The sequence below is a fragment of the Carassius gibelio genome, chromosome A17, assembly GCF_023724105.1.
Source record: "Carassius gibelio isolate Cgi1373 ecotype wild population from Czech Republic chromosome A17, carGib1.2-hapl.c, whole genome shotgun sequence".
Classification (NCBI taxonomy): Eukaryota; Metazoa; Chordata; class Actinopteri; order Cypriniformes; family Cyprinidae; genus Carassius; species Carassius gibelio.
This window is the reverse complement of record NC_068387.1, coordinates 19,573,486-19,599,286: the sequence shown is the minus strand read 5'-3', so window position 1 is coordinate 19,599,286 and position 25,801 is coordinate 19,573,486. Positions and strand designations below refer to the sequence as shown.

Below are 25,801 nucleotides of genomic sequence, written 5' to 3'. Positions count from 1 at the left end.
GTCAGTTGTCAGCTGTTCCTCATCCTGATAATCTAAGTGTTTAGAACAGTAATTCTGCATGCAGATGGTCCTTGGGTCTGCCTGGAAATATCAGGTTTTTTTTAACTAGTTTTCAGGCCTGAGATATCACAGAAATAAATTAAATTATGTTGTGTATAAGAATTTTTCTGTCTGTTAAGAATTTTATTGGAGACATTTTTGCGCTAATAACTATATATGTTTAAATCTTTATTTATAAATCTATAGATAAGTATCTGACAAATAAAAATGTGGCATTTGGTTTATGGGTCAAAAACTATGCAAACATTGTGAAAAGTTTTATTGTTTGGGGTGTAAAGGAATAGTTTTACCATTTTTTTTGTTGTTTTTTATGTTTATTGATGAAAAAAATAGAATTTACTTTCTTTACACACAAAATTTGGGGGCTTCGCCCTCTCAGCCCATGTCTCTTGATCACAATTAATATTGTAAAGTTGCTCATGTAAACTAATTTTTGCTATAGCATGAGTTGTTGCTGGTCTCTTAGAGATGCTGCTTCACACATCGTTGCAAAAGCCCTGAATAAAAAAAAAAAAAAAAAAAAAAGATAACACTACTTAAGAACATGCCAGACCAGAGAAAGTTCACTTGCCATCTGTTTGTCAGGATTTTATCTCCGCTATCTTATTTGCATATTAAAGCATTAATTAAAATCGTGAAAGGACAGGATGCTCTCTTTAAAACAGATTCTGAAGCTAGATTGTTTTATTTTTTATATCAGTCATTTGTTTGGATTCTGATGTTTTTCCCTGTCAATCAGTTGCACCTTTAAATATATTTTCACCGATAAACGGCCTGAAAACATGCCATCTGTCTTAAATGTGCATAAATGTGTCATATTTAAGCTCAGCTGAAACAGAGGACGATGTTATTAACATTTCCACCGTGATAGATTACAGCAGGGTGGTATTTAACCGATGGAGAATGAGACATTTCACTGTGGCAGTACAAGAAGACACACTGCTGGGATTTGTCTGGGCCAAGCACAACGTGGCAGAGCGACTGACGATTGTATTAAAAAGCAAATCTTTCCATCAGAAATCAGCGGGTGGTCAGATCAAGTGTTCTGATTCAGTTTCGTACAATTCCCTGGGATTGAGAAAAGCGAGAATTTCTTTTTTCTAAAGGAAAGTGTATGCAGATGTGTGAATGTGTGTGTGGCGTGATTTTGCATGTGCATATTTAAACAAGAGGAAGGTAGTAGATAGGGAATGTAGGTCTTTGTGTCTTTGTTTACAGCATCTGATTTGGTGTGTCTGTTGAAGAACCAAATCTATTTGATCATTGGCCTGTTTGTTGTTAATTATAAATTATTTACTGATCTGAAATATTCATTCTGGGAGTCTGAGGAAGTTCAGAAATATGGGACCATGTTATCAATCTCTTTTGAAAGGTGCTTATACTCTTAGTTAAGGTCAAACTTGACACACTCAACATTTCTCATCAAATTCTTCCAAGACCTGCGCTGTATACTTTGTGTATGCCAACAGTTGTCTCATTTTTGTCTTTGTATTTCTCCTTAGGAATGTTATAAAAAAATATATTGTCTTAAAAAAAATGTTGTCTTAAAGTTTAGTTCAAAAATGTCTTAATTTGTGTTCTGAAGATGAATGTATGTCGGGTTAGAAATTACATGAAGGTGAGAAACAACCAATCAGAGCTCCGGTCCATAACTTTGTTTGTGTTCAAAATGTAGAAAAATGCATATATTAAGCGAGTACACCATGAATCAATTTTCCAAACGATGTTTTTAGCTTGTCCTGAACCACTAGGGTGCACCTATAATAAGTGTTTATATTCAGACTATTTTAGATTGCTTTGGGGGTACCGCGGCGGAGTAACCCAGTACCTTTGTGATTCTTCATAGACATAAACAGAGAGAAGTAGTTCCGGCAACGATGTTCTTCCGCAAGATAAAGCAGTTCTGTTTAATAACCGCTAGAGCGTAAGAAATTACCTACCGCAGCTTTAAGAGAATGATATGCAACGATGGCATCATGTTGTTTCCTTTTCTGCTCAAAGGCACTGTTGTTGTGCATGTGCACCAGTCAGGTTGCAGTGATGTCTCTCATTAAGGATCATTAGAAGTAGGGCTACAGAGGCGCAGGTGGTCTTGTGGGACAGATTCCGAGTGGAACTAAGAGTTGGTTAGTGTTATGGTTGGTCATGGTGTCTGACTTGATGATGGCTGGAGTTGAGTGAGTGAGCAGACAGAGAGCAGGTCCTGCTCAAGGGACCTCTGATGAGCTGCTTATGATGAGCTTTAAACACACACACACACACACACACACACACACACACACGTTTGTTTTTGTGAAAAGTGGGGACAACCCATAGGCGTAATGGTTTTTATACTGTAGAAACTGTATATTCTATGGCCCTACACCAACCCTACACCTAACCCTAACCCTCACAGGAAACTTTGTGCATTTTTACTTTTTATTAAAAACTCATTCTGTATGGTTTATAAGCGTTTTGAAAAATGGGGACATGGGTTATGTCCTCATAAGTCACCCTCTCCTTGTCATACCCATGTCATTATGCAAAGTTGTGTCCTGATATGTCACAAAAACATGCCCACACACACACACTTGTGGAGAGCTCATCAACTTGCTGATACTTTTGTGAATATTTACATAGCTTCAACCTATTACACTACATTGTTTTTTCTCAATGGTTTATAGTTATTTCTTAATTTATACTTTCAATAAATTAAAGAAAAACTTACTTGCATTATTTCAAGAACACTATGCTTGAGAAAGGGCCTGAAGGTTGCTCCTATAAAGTGTATTTTTACTTTCTTACTTTCTTTCGTACTTTCTAGTCGCGTACTAATAGGGTTGTACATTCACAAGATGTATGACATGCATATTTGGCCATTAAGATTAATAATTAATATATTCAAATGTATAATTAAAATAGTAATTGCAGTTAATTGAATATCATTTCAGCAGTTCGTCAAAATAAGGATGTTCTATAATTTAAGTTATTGAATACAATTGAGACAGGGCAAAATGACCATTTTAGGGTGAAAATAAGATGTTTGATGCATATTAAAAATAGCTATTTTCTAATTTTATGTTAAATAGTAGTTTCTAGTAATATACATACATTTATCTAAATATGTGATTTGTGCCACTAGGATCTTATTTATTTATTGTTTTATTCCGCTCCCATGTGTAATTTAATTTTAATTTGTGGTAATGTGCTTTTTTATGCCATTATTTTGAATAAATATAAAACTCAAAGTCCCTATGCATTGCAAGTGCTACCTGTGCACCACAGCTTCATATTTGTTTCCTGCTTTTATCTCTCCAGTGACTGCAAATGATATATCTTTACATTTCCGTGCGGTCTTATCCTTTAATTAGAGAAGTGGAGTTTGTGAGTAACGTTCCATATTTTAGTGATACTTTCGCAGAATCTTCTGCCATCAACTTCACATGGTTGTAGGGCATGAAAACAACAGCCGTATATAGCAAAGCAGTCAAGTGTCATATGTTTATCAAAGCTGAACCAACTCACACTCTCGCATCTCTCTGTTTCTATGCATCTGCTCTCACTGTCATGGAAAAAAATAGCACTTGTCACCAATATCTTGTTGTAGAAGCCAGTCTGCTTAGACACTAGACATAAACTTACCAGATACTATATTTAACATCAAGTGAACAAAAATGAGGTTGTGAAGTGCAATGTTGCACTTTTTTGTGAAAACTAGTTCCTACTGTAGATCACATCTAATCTTCCCAACATATATATTTTTTAATATTTTGTAGGCACATTTTTTCATATGTGTTAGATTTAATATGGCATCTAATTGATGTAGCATTCAAAGCAATTTTTTACTGTCCTAAATTATAGCTGCCCACTGTTTAAACCCATTCAGATCTTGCAGATAGACTCTTCATAAACTTTTACCCTTGCGCCATCAAAACTTTGAGGCTAAATTATCTTCGCAGTTTCGAAATAAACCTTCTGTCTCTTTGCATTCACAATCCACATGCAGTCTCGCTCATTTCCTGATGTAGTTTTAGGGGCAAAACAGGCATATTTGCCAGCTGTGTAATTTACTGTGGCACTCATTTGCATATTAAAGCATTAATTAGCCCCTCTGAGCGCAAGAGCGGGGATAGTGTAATCATTGGACGTGTAGTCGCGGGGGACGAGTCTGTGTTTGGGTCTGGGGGGAGGCCGAGAGGAGAGCGCGGGAGTCTCTGAGTGCTTATGTTGACCATGCGGCGCGTTCTTGTCGGCTTGGTGTTTTTTTTTCTCCTCCTCTCTTTCCCGCCGGAGGGTGTATGAGGAGGTTGCGCTGCTCAGTTTTCCAGCTTTTTCCAGACCCTTTGAAGTGTCACACACGATCTGTCTCCGTGTCATTTTAATGGCTTTACTCTCCCCCGTCAGTGCAGTCAGAGGTGCGACCAACAGTTTCACAGGAAGTAGAGGTTGTTGTTGTTGTTTTCCATCCTCTTTTCCAGTTGAATGTGAAAAGGGGGATGGGGGTTGACGATTGTGGGAAGACCATATGAAAAACAAACTGATGCGATGAAGGCTTTCTAGAAGTTGTTGTGCCAGCATTTGTGGCAGCAATACAAAATGGACACAAACTTGAGAAGATCTCAACATATTAAGCTGCTTTGTAACATGCGTCATTTTATTGGTAATAATACTGTAAGTGAATAGCCACACTTTGGGACATTTAGTCTGTGAATGCACACTTAGGGCTCACCAATAATTTAACAGAAAAGTAACTGAAACTTTTATTTTCCTTTATCTTGCACATCCATTTTTATTCTTTGGGATTATCTTAAAAGTAGAATCAGTAAGAATGTGTTGAAAACTACAAACCAAGGAGCAATTATACAACATTGTTTTCCAGCAAAGGTGTATTTATAGAATTAAAAAAAAAAAGTAATAATACTACTACTAATAATAAGTCTCACAAGGATGCATTTATTTGATCAAGAATACAGTAAGTATACAGTAATATTGTTAAGTATTATTACAATTTCAAATAACTTTTCTATTTATATATTGTAAAATGTTATTTATTTATGTGATGGAGTTTCTGAATTTGCACTAGCCATAATGCCAGTCCTCGGTTACACATGATCCTTCAGAAAGCATTCTAATATACTGATTTGGTGCTCGAAAAACATAATGTTGAAAACAGCTGTTCTTAATATTTTAATAGATCATTTTTAAAAAGATTTGTTTTTATATTTTTTTTTGGATTCTTTGAAGAATAGAAAGCCCAAATAAACCACATTTATTTGAAATAAATATATTTTGGAGCATTGTAAATGTCTTTACTATCTTTAATTTTGATCAATTTAATGCATAAATAAAGTATTTTGTAATTATTATTATTTGTACATGATAGTTTACATATACATAAAAGTATTTCTAAGAAATATAAAAATACACAGCTGAAAAAAGAGCATTCGTTTGTGGTGGAGCCAGTGAAAATGTTGCCCAAGCAAATTTAAATCAGAACAAAATATCCTTATTGTTGAGCCCTGACATGACCATTTAAATGGACATTTCAATCAACAATAAAATTGTCCTCATTTGCAATTTTTTTTTTTTTTTTTTTTTTTTTTTTTTTTTTTTAACAGAGTCAGATTTGAGAGCACTTTCAGAGGGGAAAATGACAGAAGTTTGAGTAAATGATGACAGAATGACATAATGTATTTTACGGTGAACCGTCCCTTTAAATTTCCATACCAATGCATATGCTTGCTGGTGTATGTGGACATGTGGAGTAAACTCCAGTAAAGTGTGAGAAGGCTTTGATTCAGTGGTTCTTTGTTGAGCTCTCTCAGAAGCCTCTGCCTGAAACACGTTGGCTCCTATTCTGATGGGACTGGATGCTATCTTTTCCCCCTACTCCACTAGAAATGGCCCATTGGATGAGTTGGTCCATCAGAATTTCAGAATCTCCCTCTAGGCATGTCCTCCAACTTTATGCTCAAGCGCCCTGAGTCACCAGTCACCCACAGTGAAGACTAGTCTGAATATCATCAAACCTCACTGCCTTTATCAGAGGGTTTCAGACAGAAGTATTCTTCCTTTCCTTTTCAAATCGACAGGACTGCAGTGGCATGGTCTGCAAATGAATATGGATGACCTTTTAGGTCATTTTTGGAAGTAGCATAAGTGTGCAGCACTCACATTTTTGTTTTTTTTTCTTTTTTAGCTTGAATGTTTGAGCATTGTAAACAATCACAGACATTGTCTTTGTGCACATTAATGGTAACATTTCAAACATTGTTAGGCCTTTGGACCTGTGATAAAAAGTCCTTAGAAGTAAGATTAAAGGTTAACAAGGTTAAACAATTGGTTTTTTTGGCTAATATTGCAACAAGAGTTCAACAGTAATAAATATTAATATTGAGTACCTTACTTTAAAGACATATTGCTAGTTGCTCTGTCAATATTTGCTCTGCAAATGAAAATTATTTCAAATGAAACAACAGTGACCAACTGACCCTTGAGCGTCTCAGAGCAACACACAGCAGAAGCATGAGTCAGTGTTTGAAACAAATCAGTCAGTGACTCACCGAAGCACTACCACCTGTTCCATCTCTACCGGCGAGACATATTAGTGGTGTTTAGTTCCTGAATGAGTCAGTGTTCTTGAATGAATCATTTGAATGAACTCACTAAACCCGGGCAGAGTATGTGAGTGGAGTGAAGTGGCAATTTCCCCTCCACGTTCCAAGCATTAAATAATCACTCCGCTCCAGCTCTGCTCTGGGTTCACTGTCCCGCTCCTCACTCCGCTCCTCGCTCCACCGATCAGAAACACTGCTCCTCCTTTGCTCTGTGTCTAAAGTATTTCAGTATGTTTGAAATAGCACAGTTCTGTTCATAATATAGGCCTATATTTAAAATAAATAAATAAATAAAATAACAGGAGTGGCTTATTGAAACTCTAGTCTGAAACCTTTTTTCCTACCTCATGACATGGTTGTCCTTTTTGCGGTGCAAATTTTGTTTGAGATGAAAATAGCAGGATTTTCGTCAGTTATTTAACCTATGGATTGATGCTTTTCTCAAAGATTTCTGCTCATTCGAAATCTGATACAGATGAATTAGCACTGTACTAGGCTACATTTGTTTGAATGCATTACTGAGAGAGTGATTGCTTGTGGATAAGTGTTGTAGTACTTGTTTAAATCATTTAGACTGAAAATATTTAGATGTAGAAGGAACAAACAAATTCCTTGAGAACTATATCTTCCCCCTCATGTCCATTGCCGTCATCAAAGCCTTCACATTCTTTCTGATTTGAGATCTTCTTCTCTATCAAGCTAGCTAAATATGCAGTTATATTACAGGCTGTTTGCATGAACAGGACTCGTGATGAAACGGTGGTGGAGCGCTCTTGGAGCGAGTGAAAACCACGAAGAAAAAAATCTGCTCCTCGCTCCAGTCAAAATCACATCGCTCTATTCTACTCCGCTCACATACTCTGTACCTTGGACAGCCTCACATTGTTTCTGAATGAACAAATTGTTTGAGTAACTGATTCAATGAATTGTTTGAGGACAATCAAATGTTTCACTCAAAAATTATCCATCTATAAAATCTATCTATCTATGTCTGTCTTTCTGTTCATTCTGTCTGTCTTTCTAGCATTCTAGCATTCAGTCTACTGTATCTATTATTTTCTCTGTCTGTAAATCTACTGTATATGCATTTGTCTATGCATACCTTTTCTGCCTGTCTATCTTGACCTCCCTCTCTTTGTTTCTTTGTGTTTTTCTTGTGAAGACCACAGTTTGTCCTCTTGTCCCTCTGACTGGAGCGATAGGGCATTAGTCGGTGTGTTTGCCCACTGAAATCAGGGGGAAGGTTTTGAGGTTGGGATGGGGAGGACAGGGCATTGCCTGTCCCTGTCCTCATCTCTGTCACACCAGCATGGGCTGCCTGGGCTCCATGGAGGGGAGATAATTGGATTTGTTGTCACCTCCAGTTGCTGCCAGGAGCGGGCGTCTGCTCCGGTTAGCGATGAAGACATCATCATGACAGGGACCCTGGGAGAGGATCAGCTGGTGTGGTGGGCACTACTATCAATGCTCTAGAACTGCCATGTCCAAGCGGGCAGGCGAAGGCCAGCTGTTTCCCTGCCCCTGTCCTCAGGCCAGGCTAGAGACAGAGCTCCAGATCCAGCAGAGTAGGGGGAATAAAGGAGAAGTTTACGTCTGGCCAGATATCATTAGATGTTGACTTCTGAGGTATGCCATATGCCCCCGTGGTTCCTGTGAAAGAGTTTTAGGCCCAGGCCAGGGAATCATGCCACAGTAGACAAGCGTGGCGGACAAACAGGAATGGCATCTGCTTGGCGTGGGTGTGAGGTAAGGATGGGCTCACAGGTGAACGGCCCCAGAGGTAATCAGTAATTAACTCACAGCCACTCCATCACCACAGCTTTGGGTCTGAACCGAGTACCGCTGCCATGTCCTACAGACAATAATGCCCTCCAAACACTCCTTGCACATGCCTAACAACATCAGGTTATTTTTTATGTTATCAGTTGTTCAAATATGTTTGGCTTTTTTTATTTAGTTGGGAGCCTATTTGCAAAACTCTGTCCAAAAAGCAGTGTCAGCAGGGGCTTCTAGTTTTATTTTTAAAGCTCCGGTCTTTGAGGGAGAAAATCCCTTTTCCTCCTGTATAAGAACTTTGAAAGATTGTCTCTGTTCTGACTTCAGTGAAGATCAGTTCAGTGGCTGCAGTGGAACGGAAGGTGAATTATATTCATACCTGGAAGTCTTGCTTCTGTCTGACTGACCCCCTGACAGTCAGAAATGCTGTCCACACATGCTGTTTTCCATTTTTCTGTCATCAAGTGCTAGCCTTCACACATTCGCTAAACACACAGTTAGCTGTCATTTAAACATTAGCAGAGAGACACTTTTTGTGGTGTTTTCGGTGGTACATTAGTGTAGCTGTTTGCACTCTAACAGTTGCCATGTCAGTGGCTCTGTAGTAGGCCTATATTTGGCCATATTTAGTCAGTTCAAAATATCTGAGTGTATATGTCCTTACATAGTCCATACACTTTCCATTCACCACTGCATATTGATACATTACTACAAAAAAAAAAAAAAAAAAAAAAAAAAAAAAAAATTATTTGGTCAGAAGTAACAGTACTTTTAAAATGTAACAATTGTACAAAAAAAAAAAAAAAAAAAAAAAATTCCACATATTAGAAGGATCATGTGACACTGAAGACTGGAGTAATGGCTGCAAAAATTCTGCTTTGCCCCATCACATGAATAAATGACATTTTAAAATGTATTTAAATAGAAAAAAAATATTTTGAATTGGAATGATTTTTCACAATATTGCAGTTTTTACTGTATTTTTGATCAAATAAATGCAGCCTTGTTTAATATAAGACACATGAAAAAATCTTTTAACCACAAACTTTTGAATGGTAGTCTATTTAAACTACAATATTTTATCGATTATTTCACAATTCTTAATATGAATGCATTAAATGAGTATATACTGTATGTACTAATATACTTTTTATATAAGAAATATACATAGTAATTCTTATAATAAAATAAATACATAATACTTTAATATTAGATGTTGTTTAAACACTGATGTATAAATATCATATGAATATAAAAGTATATATGTAATATGTCTATACTTTTAGATACAAGAACGTATGATCATTTATACACTCAGAAGTGTTTTGTGTGTTTAAACTTAAACTTGAGCTTTATCCTAGCTTAGTGTGCTGGGAGCAGTGAGCATTGCATAGGGAACCTGTGAAGGCATCTAGTGTTTGTAAGGTTTTGTCAGTAGCACAGGGGTTCAGACTGTGATGTGTGCTCTGATTCTGTTTTTGGAACACGAAGGCATCTATAATTGGGGGAAATGCGGATTCGGTGGGCCTAGACATATCCATCCCCCAGGGATCAATTACAGAAAGACTCATTCAGCTCGGTCTATTCAAATGAACACCTGAAGAGCGGGGACAGTGTGCCGTTTTAAATCTAGAGGTATTACGAGATAAACAGCATCCCAGTAAAGTGACTTTTTCTTTGACACATCCACATTAAGAAACAACCAGTCTGAAAGCAAGCTTATCAGCCGTCTTACTAACAAAAGCTTGAGCACTTTCTAATAAGGATGATCTGTTATTAATATCCCTCCCAAGCACATATTTTAAATAAATTCTCTCCTGTGATTCGCGCCATCTCTCTCAAGGTTTTGGGTACAGTGTGAAGAGCCAGCAGTGTTTAAGTCCTTCAGACCTTGCGAAAGTAATGAATGCCAGAATGTTTCTAATCACTGAATCATTCATGCTGTATCATTTGCTGTAAATAGCCAAGGTGCACCCTTGATTTACAGCTTGCTCAAAGATCCTTGACACCACTTAACGACTGAAAAACACTTCATATATACATTGAGGCTTAGTTTAGTGCTTTAAAAAGGAAGGAATTCAAGCTGTAAACTTTTCATAACATTTTATCTTAACCGGTCACCCAGACCCTAAATTGATGCACAATGATTCTGAAAGAAAGAAAAAAACACCTTTTTTCTCTTTAATCTCGAGCACAGTCACCACGTGGTAAATAAAAACAAATCTCCTGGAGGTTTTGGAAAAGGTTTCTGGTTCATGTTCTGACCCAGCGTTAACCGTTCCACCCGTGGTGACCTTGTCCCACCGTTTCTCTGCTTTTGACAGAGAGCGTGAGATGGATTGCTGTGACCGCTCGGCTACCTTACAGATGGTGCAGTGCCGTCACTGGCACCTAATCTTCATTACGTGCATCGAAATGACTCATTAAAATCAGCACAGGCAAGACCGGCGGAGAGGACGCCCAGCACTACACGGGCTAAGCACAGGCAGCAGTGTCTGTTTTCCTCTCTCCTTCCTTCTTTTCTATGTCTTGGTCCTTTTATTAAATTTCACTCTCTTTCTACTAATGTGGAATTTCAATGCTTCTACCTTTGGATGATTGGATGTTATTGTCATAGTTGAGCAGAGGGAAATGGACTTTAAATTAGAGGTAGTGTTTCATTTCTGTTTTTATATTTAAATGCAGTAGAATGCATCTCAAGCCTTTGTTTTTTTTTTGCAGTTCGGCTCTTTTATTTTTGGGAAAGTTCGCCATATGCAATCCTCCTTTTAAAGTGACAATCATATTTGCACTTGTAGCAACAACAGTTCAGAACTACTATCACTCAATGTCTCTTAAACTGAACAAAATGTTCAACAAAAATAAAATAGAAATTGTGTCTGTGTGTGTGTGTCTAAACAGTATTTAGTGTTTATATATTTAATAGATAAGTTCATTAAATAATTAGTTTAAATTGATCAGTATCTATTTTTAAGGAGAAATATCTCTCACTTTATAATGTTTGTACTTTTTTTTTTCTTGCAGAATAGAACATGGTAAACATGTGTGACACAACTTAACTATTTACAAAACCAGGGTTTTCATACGTATAAAATAAATAAAATATAATAATAATAATAATGAATAAATAAATCATAGATAGATAAACTACATAAAAGGGGGCGAAGGAGGGGGATTGTTCATACATTTTTATAATTATACATTTTTAATAACACATTTGCACAAATGTGTTATTAAAAATGTATATATTATACATAAATATTTTCTTAAATCATAATATTCCCATAATATCACTTCATGATAAAAACATAAATCCACGTACAATAGTAAGAGATAATGCAGTTTGAATTAGTTGTATCGTGACAAGACGCAGGACAACCCATGTTTTTAGAGACTGTGAGATCGCTGTGAGATTCATATTGGCTTGTGTAGCAACAACAGTTCAAAACTTCAATCACCCAACTGCATCTTTTCAAACGGGCGGATCAATGTCTCGCGTGCTCTTAGGCTGAACAAATAGAAGAGTTTAGTGGAGAGGGAAGCCATCAGGTCAGATCTGCACGGTGAATAATCTCTCCTCAACCACACGCCAGAACAAAGTCTATCTGGGGCTCATCGCCACTGTGATGATATTTAAATGTAAAGCTGAGGAGATCAATTAAATTAGCCGTGGCTTCAGCCAGCAGCTCTCCAGACTGCCCCTGAGGTCACAGCGGTGTACTTTTCAGCTCTCGCCTCCAGTAATCGCTTCAAATCAAGCCTCTCTTAAGCACCGCGGCCCACCTTAATTACACGTATGAGGTTGAGATTTCACACCTCTGGTAAAGAGAAGATAAAGTCAAATTGATAATAAACGCCTGAAAGATACATTTTTGAATCAGCCGGGGGAGCTGCAGATCGCACAGCTGGCTGCCCTTCTGCACGGCACTGACACATGAGATATATTGAGATATATATATATATTCATATGATTCACTGTGTGTGTGTGTGTGTGTGTGTGTTTGAATATGTTTACGAAGATGTTCAGAACTTAGCCACTCATCTTTAGTGCTGTAACTTTATTTTGACACAATGTCACATTCGCCTGATGCACTTCCAATAGGAGTGTGCTTATTATAATTATCAGAGTATGCATATTGTACGCCTCATGAGTAATATGTGGTAATTATGAAAATGTGTTGTTAAGCTAACATTTTTTTTTTTTTTTTTTTTTTTTGTTTGCAGTTTCATATAAATGTAAAACAAGAACATGATAATTTAAATCTATCACTCTTGCGAATAATTAATTTATGGGTCAAAATATTTATTATTTTAGTTTTTTAGTGTTGCATAACTTGGGGCATCACATAAAGATTTATTTATGCATATGTGTTTGTTTCTTATGACTGAGAGATTGATTATTGATAAACCTGTGGAAGAAATTAATAAGCAAAATCATAGCAAGGCCTTTTATTGCAACTTTCATTTATTTATTTAATCCGTTGATTTAATTGATGATTTGCTGATAACTAGCAAATAAAACACATATTTAAATAAAGCAATAATGAATTTTGAACCTTAATTTGCAAGGTAAAGATTAGATGAAAAAAAAAAAATAATAATTATGCAGTTAAAATATTTTTTTGTCTATTTTTATATACATTTAAAATGTATAAAATGAAAATATTTGTATTTAATATGTTTTAAAGTATTGCTTACAATATTAAATGTGATCATGTCCATCTTTCAATTACAATGTTATTATTATTATTATTTTTAATCTTCTACTAATTCACCCATCATTAAACATCCATCATCTCTGAGCCTGAAGTTTACAGATCCATTTAGTGTGCAACAGTGACATCTACCTTCAGAGATAAGCAGCTGAACTTAATGCAGGACAATGGAGAGCACACTTTTGATGCAGGTCATAGAGAGTGTGTGTGTGTGTGTGTGTGTGTGTGTGAGAGAGAGAGAGAGAGAGAGAGAGAGAAGAAGAACAGCGAGCGAGAGAGAATATGTTGGTAATTATAGCTATTTATGTTAAGAGAAAAGACCTAGTCAGATGGCGAAGTGCATTCATTAACATTTACTTAGCGGTGAAGTCATTATCCTCTTTCCCACTAACAGAAAAGGAAATATTAATGTGCTGACACAATGACAAATACAAAATCCAGAACGTACTTAAATAGGATGTATGGTGAGTGTAAAAATGCAGTTTGACTGTTCGAGTGAGAAATAACTGTGTTTGGCACTGCGTTCATACGTGGAGTGACTAATTCTCATTGTCAAAGTGGTAAACAAAGAAATGATGCAAGCAAGTCCGATTGTTTCAAAGATTCTTTCTGCTGCAAAGCATTAGCTGATTGTGTTGTCTGAAATTATTTGAACAGTATTAAAATATATTTAAGAGCTTAGTTGCTCTATTAGTTTTTCTAATGCATTTAATTGTTAATTTCCATCCTAAAATATATTTAAAAGGCTATTTATTTATTTAAGACTGTTTTTGAGAGTAGAGTTCAATTGTATTGCATGAATAAAAAAAATAATATACAATACAAGCATAGTTTTTACTGGCACCTCAAATGCTGAGTAATTTACATATATTAGCATATAAAGTAATTGGCACAGATGCCAAGAAAACACTGGAAAACAGATTAATTGTCATCCACCAACCACAGTGACAATGTTAAAAATGAGATGCTTTCAAGAAGCCAATTATCAGAGAGTTTCTAAAGTAACCTTTTTTCATCGTTGAATATCAACTTAAAGCCAGCTTCATACAAATATGCAATGATTCCTTATCCAATCCCAAAAGTCCCTTCATATGTGTGAAAACAAACACACTACTGGTAGACTGCATATTATAAATGTCTTGAAAGATGTCAAATATCATATTAAGCCAGCTGTGCATAAACTTTCATGCTATTATATTAAGGCACTTCAGAATAATTTGGGATTAAATATATATATATATATATATATATATATATATATATATATATATATATATAAACCACAACATTAAACGTAAACTAAGGATTAAGAATCATAATGATTTATTGCAATACATAATAAGTGAACATGTTGCCGTCAAGGTTGAAGAATATTCATGTGTTTCGTTCTCGGTGGTGTGTCACCTGCCCTGTGTGAAGCTGTTTTGAGGCACATGGGCACAGCCTTTCTCTTTCACACACACACACACACACACGCACACACTCAAACGCTCACTGGTAATAGATTCTGCTATGGTTTGCTGGAGATCTAGTTTTATCCCCTGTAATAATTGGATAGTGCCTCCATTTATAAGGCTGTCCAAGGGAATGCAGAGTGAACAAATGAGCTAGTTTAGTTGCCAAGACCAGTGCTTGGGGAGAAGGGCTTAAATGACTCCCATTTTCACAGCCGTTGTGCAATGGCTAACTTAAATAATATTGAGATTACACGAGGGAAGAAAAGACATGCTGGGGATCTATTGTGCAGATAAAAGGAGAAAGGAAATTAATGCCTGTTTGACCAGACAATGAAGCAAATGCTGTGTATGTACTGATATATACTATTCTGTTTGATATGAAACAAAAAATGTGATTGCTAGATAATGGTTTTGTTCATATTGTACTTAAATATACGGTATATGGGAATCAGTTTTTTTTTAAACAATTTTATAAAACAAATTTTACCCACTTTAATATTTTGAAAAATGAATGTTAATAGGCATATAAGGTTATATAAGTATAGATACATACATATACACACATCCCCACATACTGTACATACATAGATACATAGACTAAATGTAAATATAAATATTCTATATGTGTTTTCATATGACACACACACACGCACGCACACACACACACACACACACACACACACACACACACACACACACACACACACACACACACACACATATATATATATATATATATATATATATATATATATATTCATGTATATATATTCATGTAAAACAATTGTATTATGTTTTTTTTTTACTTTTTTTTTTTTATTTTTACCCACATTTAAATTTTTATATAGCTATATAAAGTAGAAAACATAAATATTTCCTATATTCTCTGATTCATTATAGAAACATATATGCATGTGTAATAATTAGTGAAAATGCTGTTGTATTATGTCACATGGCAGGAAAATCTTTTTTTTTTTTTTTTTAAATAGTCATGGAGGAAATCTGGGTTGTTTACAGAGACGTCAAAGACATCCAACCTCGGACACATTCCTCAAACTGCGTCCCTCCTCTCAGACTCAGCTGGCCTGAGAAAGCCTCCTCTCCTAGCCCCTTCCTTCTCAGCCTTATTTGTATTCGTTAATGACTTTATAATTCCTGGCCAGCGGGAACCTGCTTTTATCTCTATTAGTTTAGTAGCCCGGCAAACAAAGGGAGTCTGGGGCTGGTGGCATCATGCCAGCAGGAGCCGCCACCATAAAGGCTCTTGTCCATCTGTGTCGCCTTCTAACGCAGCTTCACTCCTCCTCTTTTCCATTTCATTCTCCCTGGTGCCATTTCTTCAGATACTTCTGCACCATCCCCGGTTGATATTCCTCTTACTGGCGTCCGTATTGATCTCCACGATGGCCAATGAAGTGTGAAAGAGACTTCTGCTTTTCCCACAATGATAAAATGACAGCTCGCTCTGTCAACGTATAAAAAAAGCACTCGATCGCAAACATCCCAGGGTGACGTTTCAAAAAACGTGCCTCAGAATGTGACCAAAATTCATTCGTATTGTCAGGCCGGGATGCGACATCTTTATTAGGGCTGAAATGAACCGAGTCGAGCATATTTACCTCCCATCCTGGATGTTTTTCATCTCTTTGAGGGTCATTTCATATGCTCGGAATATCATTTCAGCTCGATCGGGCGTTAATTTGACATTTGTAATGCATTTACAATGTTCCATGAATGCATTCATAAGCCCCGAATATCTCAGAATTTTGTGAAGCCTCTTTATTTTGCGTTCCGTCTCTCTCTCTCCCCTTCTGTAACATGTCAGAAAGACTGCATCCTCCTCTCATCTGAGATGCTGGTCAGATCAGGGGGCCCTTCATTGTATATTTTACCTTGGAGTTGTTTTGATCTCGCCGAAGACAGGGAGCAGTTTTTTTTTTCCCATTTCCCTTTCTCTCCCTCTCTCTTTTTTATCCCTTCGGCAGCTTGTGTCTTTTGCATGCATTGTCTTTGAACAATGCTCTGTTTGAACAGTGTGCTCGCAACTCAGGATACAGGCGCGCTCGACGGATCGACTTTTATCACCTGCTTTTCCCAGTGATTCTATTAACGCTTCTGTTTCATTAAAAAAGGGGGATGCGGCCAATAGACAGGCGCACCGGTGAAGAGACAGACAAGAGTGACTTCAAACAAAGTCAGTCGCAAGATTGCCACAGCGCGCAGACAGCCCTTCATTCGGGGGGACTGACAAAGCAAGGCCGGATGAGGCATAGAACTGTGTATGTGTGTGTGTGTGTGTGTGTGTGTACCTGTCAGGTGCTAAATCATTAATTAGAAGGAAGGCACTTCTGCTCCTCTAATGCACTGTTGCTAATCCATGAGCATTGAAACATATGCTCCCACAAACAAGCTAGTCCAACAGGCTGAGTGGGTCAGCAGTTATGGTTACTCATTGAGGTCACCATACATTGCAGCATACTGATAATCAACTAAAAAAAGGACTATAACATTAATTAAATGAGAATATGTTTAAAATCACCCATGCAAGAACATTTATGTATTCTTATTAAAAATGTAAATCCTTATAAAAATGTTTTGCTGTTTACTAATTTTTGATTTCAATCTTACAGTGAAATATAAACCTACAATCAACTATTAATAGCTCCCTAAACTTTTTTCAAGCACTTTTAAAATCCTACCAGATAATCAGATCAAACAGTGAAATGTTTAAATATTGGAATGGTTTATATTTCTTTCTTTATATTATCATAATTATTGTACTAACTTATTTTAGTAATAGTTGTAATAACTTATATTTTTATGATGGGTTTGAAATTCTGAAACTGGGACAAGGATAAAACAATCAAGTCTATTTTAACTTGATTTAAGTTTTCAAGTTTTTAATGTAACTTTCATATAAATAAATAAAAAATTACTTTTATTAAAAATGCATTATTGAAACAAACGCATCTGAAGTTGAAGAAAACAAAATATTTGCTTCAAGTTTTTACTCTAGTGTGAATGTGGCATTTCATGAAAAAATGTTCACGTACAGTATGTTGTTCGGAGCACGGCAGTCAGTCTGCTGCAGGCAGCGGCGTTGAACTCTGACTCTGGCACAGGAAGTGAAGTCAGCAGCCGTGTAGCTGCTGCTACAGAAGGCGATGGCTGTGCTCGCGGTGGGGCTCTTCCTCCCCGCAGCAAGGTTGGCACGGTGTGGAGGTGCTGGTGGCACGGTGCTGGTTCTGGCACTCTTGGCTGCTGCGAGCGGTACGTGCCCTCTGTCATTCATGGGGAGTGGCTCTGTCCAGCTGTCACTTCCTGACAGGCTGATAATCAATCTCTTTATTAACTGCTCTGCTGCAGACGGCCTGCCCGGTAGGGAGGTGGGCAGCCTGCATGGTATACCGCAGCACCACGCTCCGCTGGGGTCAAAAAGGTTGGTACCGCAAGACGGCACCGCTTCCAGGCAGGACCCATCGTTGGTGTTATTAGGTATCACACCCGATCATCCTGGTGATCATTTATCAAGAGGAAAGGTGCGGTCAAGACAGAAGTCCTTTTCAAACCCAGGAGCTTTCTTGGTCAGCATGAAGAATTTGCATAACCAACTTGAACGAAAACTACATGGACAATTTTTTCATCCTGTGCAATATTAAAAATGTTAAAGGAAATTCAGATCACTTGAAATCTGTGTTGCAAACTTTTTTGCCCTCATGCAAAACTCCATATACAAATTCCTATTGGAATGGGATTTCGTTGTGCAACGATTCCCATGACAAACTTGAACATGATAGAAATCTGCATGCAGAAATCCCGCTTTCACGCAAAACTGTCGATTAGATAAATTCCAATAACAGAAATTCTTGAACATGAGCTAAATCTTTGGCAAGTTTTGGCAAACCCTCATGCAAAACTCTGATCTTGTGAATTCCAACTGGAATTACTGGATTTCACAGAGTAAAAATGTGCATGACCAACTTGAACACGAGCAAAATGTTGACAAAGGATTTGAATTCCAATTCGAATTTAGTTGAGCAATGGCAAAAGTGACTGCAACTGAAGCCAACAGTGATTTGCTTCTAATTTTTTTTGTTGAGCATGCCAACCAATTGTTTTCTCTCACTCATTGCATGTCAGTTCCCTACAAGCTAATGCCAAAGTCATGTCAGATGGAGCACTGATGAAGAAACAGTGCCATATCACATTACATATGAATAAGCTATAACTCAATCACTTTCTGTTCACAGGAGGACTTCCTGGTCGAAACGCAGAAGATGCTGGTGAGCAGGATCTCCGATGTGTGCGCGGAGAATGCAATGGCCGCCAAGGGGACGGCTCTGCGGCCTTCTTCTCCAGACCCGGCCGACTGCGCCGAGACCACCTATCCACTCCCCACCCAAACAGCTGACTAGAAGATATACAAGCACAATAATTCGATAACAAATAGCGATAACCATAAAACTCCAAATCCTGGTAATGAAGCCAAAGCCTCTCTTCCTAATGAAACAGTGGCCCTCCTGCTGTTTCCTAGCTAATGTTCCCGTCGAGGCTTCCTCTACTTTCCATAAAGCTATTTTGCAAGCCCACTCCCAATGTGAATCATCTTGAAATGAAGAGAAGCCTCTCCCTCCATCTCTCTTTCTGTCCCCCGGAGGGTGACGCTGACTAAATCTGTGTAGATACAGAGGTGTGCTCTAAATCCTGTTTGCACGGGTTCCATCTCCCCTAATATTCACACTCGTGTATGAGGCCCCTTCCCTGCCTGCGTCTGCTAATGTAGCGTATCGTCGTCTGGATGACAAGACGAGTGCCTCAAACTCCCTCACATGTATCGTTTACTGCTGCTGCAGAGAATCACAATGTGTGGGAAGGAGAACATATGTTAAATTTAAGAAGCTGAGATTTACCTCTGCGCGGGTCTTAGTTTACACGCGCTACTCAACACTAGCCAACAACAAAGGACAAAACGTTCGGTTAACGTAGTGGATGCACATGAAAAGGTGTTATGTCTGAAAATATAGGCGTCTTTTGTGGAACTCGCACTAAATACCATCTGCCGTGTGTCTTTAAATTCAAGGTAATTAAGAATATGTTTGGTAAATGAAAAACAACCTTCTGAAATGCAATAAACGAGAGTTTGAATGCAGAGACTGAGTTTGTAAATTTGATTTAAATTTCCGTTAACATTTCCACACTCTCTGTATAATTATAGTGTTTAAAAATAGGCTAGTGTGTCGTTCATTAATTAGATTGAATTTCTCTAACACATGCCATTAATTAATTACCAATTAATGGTGTTAACCTATTCATTCTTCTTCGTCTTCAAAAAACTAAGAAACTATAAACTGTAAAAAAAAAGAAATAGATAAAACTAAGCCAAAGATATTTTTATTTAAAAGAACGAATAAATAAGTAAAGGCCTTTCTAAAATAAGAAACCATCAGAAATATGAACTGTTCCAGACACACTGCATATAAAATACTACAGCACTCACACTCAGAGATTTTAATGCTTTTCTTGGCAAATCCCAAATTACTCAAAGATTTCTTGATTGACAGATGAGGGGGGATAACTGTATTTAGCCAGGGACCATCTTTCCTCGTCTGGCGTGATTTGGGTCTCATGGAGGATTGGCCCCCCTGGTGTCTGCCCCCCTCCTCCTCTCGGCACGGGGCAGGGGCAGATTGACAGAACAGCATGGGGGCAAGCGCCGCTGTGCCAACAGCCCCCCCACGCTCTACCTGATGTTTTTAACAAAGGCTTCCATCTCACCAACTCTGCTGCCGAACATCGCCCAGCCAGCTTCAACCCACCCCGGCTCTGGAACAAACAGACTTTGAAACCTGATCGTAAGGATGTTGGGAACAGATGCACAGACGCTAGGGAAGCTGCAGCATGAACGGCTGTACTCAAAGATAAAATGTCATACATTTTTCTGACAGAGCCCAAGAAATTGGACAGTTGATAATAAGCACCTGCTTGCAACTGACAGGAGGTTATTGGGGGCTTGTTTTCTATAATATATACATATAGTTTTATTTAGAGGGAGACTGGGGTTAGTTTTCACTTTTTACTATTTTTTTTTTTATTCTTATTTTTTTCAATATTTCTCAGTATAGGTTTTTTTTTTTCTTCTTTTTTTTCAATGTCTGTGGAGGCACAAACATGAACATATTTTTTTAAATACAAACAAAAATGAAATGAAAAATATAAAATGAATTGTGGCCACTGTCATGGACTAAAGAAACAAAGGGAAAAAAAGAAAAAGATGTCGGCTCAAATGTATGGCCTACTATTATACTATGTGGGGAAAGTTGTCACAATCGAGTTCATAGCTTTATTAAATACAAAACAATTCATAAACATGTGAACAGTTAAAATAAGTACATAAAAATGATCAAACCTAAATAAATACATTATAATATCAATAAAGTTTTTTTTTAATATATTATAAAATATATCTTAGCTTTATGAAACACAAACTAATTCATAAAAAGGCAAAAAAAAAATATTTCAACTATCTATCTCTCTATCTATCTATCTATCTATCTATCTATCTATCTATCTATCTATATATATATATATATATATATATATATATATATATATATATATATATACACACACACACACACACACACACAAACATACACTTAACATGTCATGCACTCTGATAACACATTCAAAAGCTGAAAAGACTTAAAATGTGTAAATGTATAATTATCATATTTTGAATTCAAGGTAAGCAATTATAGAGGACAGTCCACTCTATTAATAATAAACATCGTTCTTACTGACCCCCTTCCTAGCCGTCATCAATCACTTGAAAACTTCACTGACTTTCCAAAGGGACAATGCGAGAGGAGCACACACTGTCTGACGTACATTTCTTGGAGGTGTTCCCCCATTCTGATGAATTTCCGGCCTAGGCACTCAGCATCCCTGCTGTATGTGTGGCTGCATCTCCTCCTTCCTCCTGTCAACATGATCCTGTGCATAATCAGTCGTAGGGTGCAGACTCGCCGGGTACCTTTCCGCTCCTCGCCACGTCCTCTGGCCTCACCCGCTCCGTCTGTTTTATTTGTGAGCAACAGAACTTATACAATTACATCTCACGACTTCAAAATGATCTTTAATTATTATCACTGCTTTATTGTTGAAGGAAAAAAATGGATCAATATCTATTTCTTTCACTCTTTCAGTCGATGAGATTTAGTTTAAGCAGTAAAAAAAAAGAAAGAAAGCTAGTGTTGACTTTTTATGGGCAAAAACTGGGTATATTTAACAAAATACCTATGCATTTTACGGTTTCTTATGTTCTTGTAATTTGTCAACATGAAAAGACTTTTATTTATACAGTTATGAAGTTAGTTATAATCCCAGATTCTGCACTGTAATCATTAAAAATACATTTTCTGGGCCTGCAAGTGAGGGCAACCAATGATAAATACTGGCAGACAAGAAAAATGTGTCATTTTTGTCGATTGAAGGGAACATAATGATATTCACAAGGAGACCCCCACTGCGACACAAACACAACTGTTCCTAAGCAACAAAACACTTTCGCCCCTCCAAATGCAGACATGGTTTTGGATCGACCAGATACTCAGGCCTCCAATGTAGTGACATGAGTAAAGACAGTTGCACAAATATTTGACACATTTAATTCAGGATACTAATAAGAAATGTGCTTTATTGATCCAAATATGCAAATATAGTTGAATAAAAATGCAAATAAATAAATAGAATATGTGTGAAATTTAAAATGTGAAAATGTAGGTAGGTAAATGTATTGTTCAATTTGATTTGCGTTGTATTTATTCCTTGTTGCATTACTGTACAATTCTAAATAATTACATTAACAAATATATGTAAAAATGTAATTGTATTATTATTAGTATATTATCAATAAGCATGCTTTATTGATCGAAAAGGCCAAATATGTTTGAATGCAGTGCAAAAAAAGTTCATATTGATATTTTTTTTTATAGTTTGCAAGAGCATAAATGTCCACAGTATGCGGTCAACTGGGTTGTGTCGGTGGTCTTGGTGGGAAATCTAAAGGTACAGAAATATCTTGAATTGCTTGGGTAGGAGTGCCATCTAGTGGTACATTCCTATATAGTAACCTGCTAAAGTCTTGAAAGAATTGTATCTTTAAACAGTATAAACTACCAAGTAAAAAAAATATATATATATATATATATACTTTTAATTAATAAAATGCTTTTATTTTTAATAATTAATAATTTTAGCAAGGATTCATTAAACTCATCAAAAGAAGAAAAAAATATATATATAATAAATGCTGTTATTTGAAACTTTTTTATGAAAAAATCTCACGACCCTGAATAGTTTAATAATAGTGTACAGTATATATTAAAGTATATATTTTTAAGCAAACATTTATTTAAAATATATATATATATATATACTGTACAATTTATTTTGGTCTCAAAACATGCCATAAGATTATAAGATGTTACCTCCAGCATATTTATATCTATCTATATACATATGATCAGTTTGTCTTACTTCAATATTTTCCATACATGTAAAAGTCAGAGAAGCTTGTTAAATGATCATACCTCAGATCACTGATGTTTGCTTATTTGAGTGGCTGAATTTCAGATTGACGCTCTTACAGACTCAAAGGGCTGATATTTTAAAACGTTTTCTCCGCATCAAAAGTGCTGATCAATAGATTCATAAACCGTTCTCACTCTGGGCCCATTCATATTACTGACAGCCAATATTTCTGCCTAACTTCATGCACCTGTGCCTTGGCATACACAATCTTGTCCTGTCCAGCCGTACATCTATTATGGTTGCACATGAATTCCTACCCGGTTTATTGTTTATTGCCAATCTTCTTCTGATTACCCTATTATTCCTCATGTCTTGGAGTATTGTGATTGCCTGCAGTTAACTGGACTCTTGCACACTTTGTGGATCTTTTGCATTATATTGGTTAATGGTTAGTATTATATTAATCCATTTGAGAATAGAGAAACTAGCGCTAAGGACAATGTTAATTTATTATCATATTAAAAGGTGTACAGAAGGAGCTACAGCACTTTCTAAAATGTAGTATTTTGTTTATTTTACTAATGAAATTTTGTGCTAGCTAAAAGGGTCTGTTAATTATCTGCCATTTGTAACATTTATCCTTTAAAAGCAGAGGACAAACATAAGACTGATCATGACATGATCGATACTTTCCACAAATTAACTTCCAGGTATCAGCCTCAAAAACAATTAATCGAATACATTGTGGCTATTATTAAGAGAACCAACCTACCAGAAAGTCTATGGGGTCGTCAGGACATATTCTACAAGCATTCATTGAGCCGTTGGGTGAGAGTGGGCATCACATCCCTCATCAGGTAGTTCCTTAAAGGTCCTGACTGAGACTCCAATAGGTCATGTACTTGTCTCCTCAACTCTTCAAGACACTGATTCTTAAAGCACACCAGGCACAGCACCAGAATTGTTTCTCTACCGGTGCTAAGGGGGGACTAGACCAATATGTGGGGGTGCTAAGAAAATAAATTATATTGATGATGTCAGAGTTACTTCATAAAGAAATGGGGCTAAACCAGTGCTATAGCACCCCCTAGCCCTGGAGTAGCGCTGTCACTGAAACACATACGTACACACACACTAACATGTCATAGCATATAGCAGATATTAGCACCTTTTCCTGCCATTGCAAAACATGTAATGACAATAAAAACACAACATTTATTCATCATCTTTATAATGAATGTGTGAGGGCTCAGTTCCATCTGTAAATTATTACATTTAATAGGTCATGTTAATAATGCAAACACATATTCACTGAACAGAAGTTTTAAATCGAAAGAGATCTGTGTATCTCTAGTCTGAGCATCGCCTCCTACAGTATTTCAACCTTTAGTATTTGCATCCAAATGTTGCTCCAAATTTAGTCTGTTAAATACAGACTGACATGTATACAGTCAAACACACATTGAATAGATATTCTAGAATCACCAATATAAAGTTGTTTGACTTTTGACATTTTGTCAGAGATTTAGCCTCGGAAATAATTCTTTAATGATTTAGCACAATGACAAGACACATACTGTGTTCTAATTGTTTTCAAATGTAGAAGAGAACACACATTACATTTTATTGGTTTTAATCTGCCTTAAGGAATTATGACTTATAGACCTTATAATGAAAAGTGCAGGAAAGGGACTGTCTGCAAAGTGCAAAATGAAGAGGAAAAAAAAAAAACACAATTATTCCATCTAAATGCTTCACTTGTGAAATGTATAAATAATACATCTCAGATCAAAGGGGTGTGTCTTATTATGTGTTCATAAAAGAACATTTAGCTGTGGGTTTCATTCACAGAAATGCAGCACGACAAAAGTTATTGAAATGTACCGATTGAGAAAAAGCTTGCTAAGCATTACAAAGATTGTGCAGTTTACTGCCCCCTAGAGGAACATATTGCACTTGTCTTGACCAAGTCTGACGTTCAGAAGTTTAAATAAATTAATTTAGAATGCATACAGTTTGATATGTAAATTGAAATGGGTGTGTCTTGTTATTTGTTCAAAGATCAATATTTACAGCCATCTTTTACTATCATATGTAAATCAGGATGCATACTACTGAATTAAATTTGAATCAGTTAACACACTCATTTTAAAAAAAACAAAGTATTCCATCTCAAATCTAATGGGTGTGTCTTGTTACTGGTTTCTAGAAGAACATTTTGATGGTGGTTTTAGCCACAACTATAATAGAACACATACTATTGAAAATGAAAAGAAATACATAATTTATTGGTGTCTTGATTTACATATGAGTGTAAAACCTGAATCTACGGCCGGGGGCATGGTTTATTTTCAGTACGAAGCAATGGTTGCATACCACAGTAAAGCATTTTGTGGGAAAACTAATACATGTTATTATATTGTCTGTATGTAGAAAGTAATCATTCCTGTTGTGCTGTACATTTTCATATCTGCACCATGTATTTTTTTTATTTATTATATGCCTATTATACAACAATACAATACACATTTTTAGATGAAAAATCATACTTTTCTTTACCTTATTTATTTTTAATGTGAAAACTAATTTGCGGTTAATCTTGAATAATTCTGTCTTAAAACATGTTTTTTAATGTTTACTTATTTTGCCATGTTTCCCGGTGCAG

The 25,801-nt window shown here is 36.5% G+C and overlaps 1 protein-coding gene across 1 annotated transcript in view; it reads left to right on the top strand.

The window, feature by feature from the left end:
- The window catches only part of LOC128031624 (protein phosphatase 1 regulatory subunit 37-like), a 34,917-nt gene extending 15,898 nt beyond the window's left edge, over positions 1 to 19,019 (top strand). Inside the window, exons 11-12 of the mRNA XM_052619928.1 lie at positions 17,660 to 17,809; positions 18,855 to 19,019. Coding sequence (XP_052475888.1) covers positions 17,660 to 17,809; positions 18,855 to 19,019 — 315 coding nt within the window. The remainder of the gene's footprint in view (positions 1 to 17,659; positions 17,810 to 18,854) is intronic.
- The last annotated feature ends 6,782 nt before the right edge of the window (positions 19,020 to 25,801 follow it).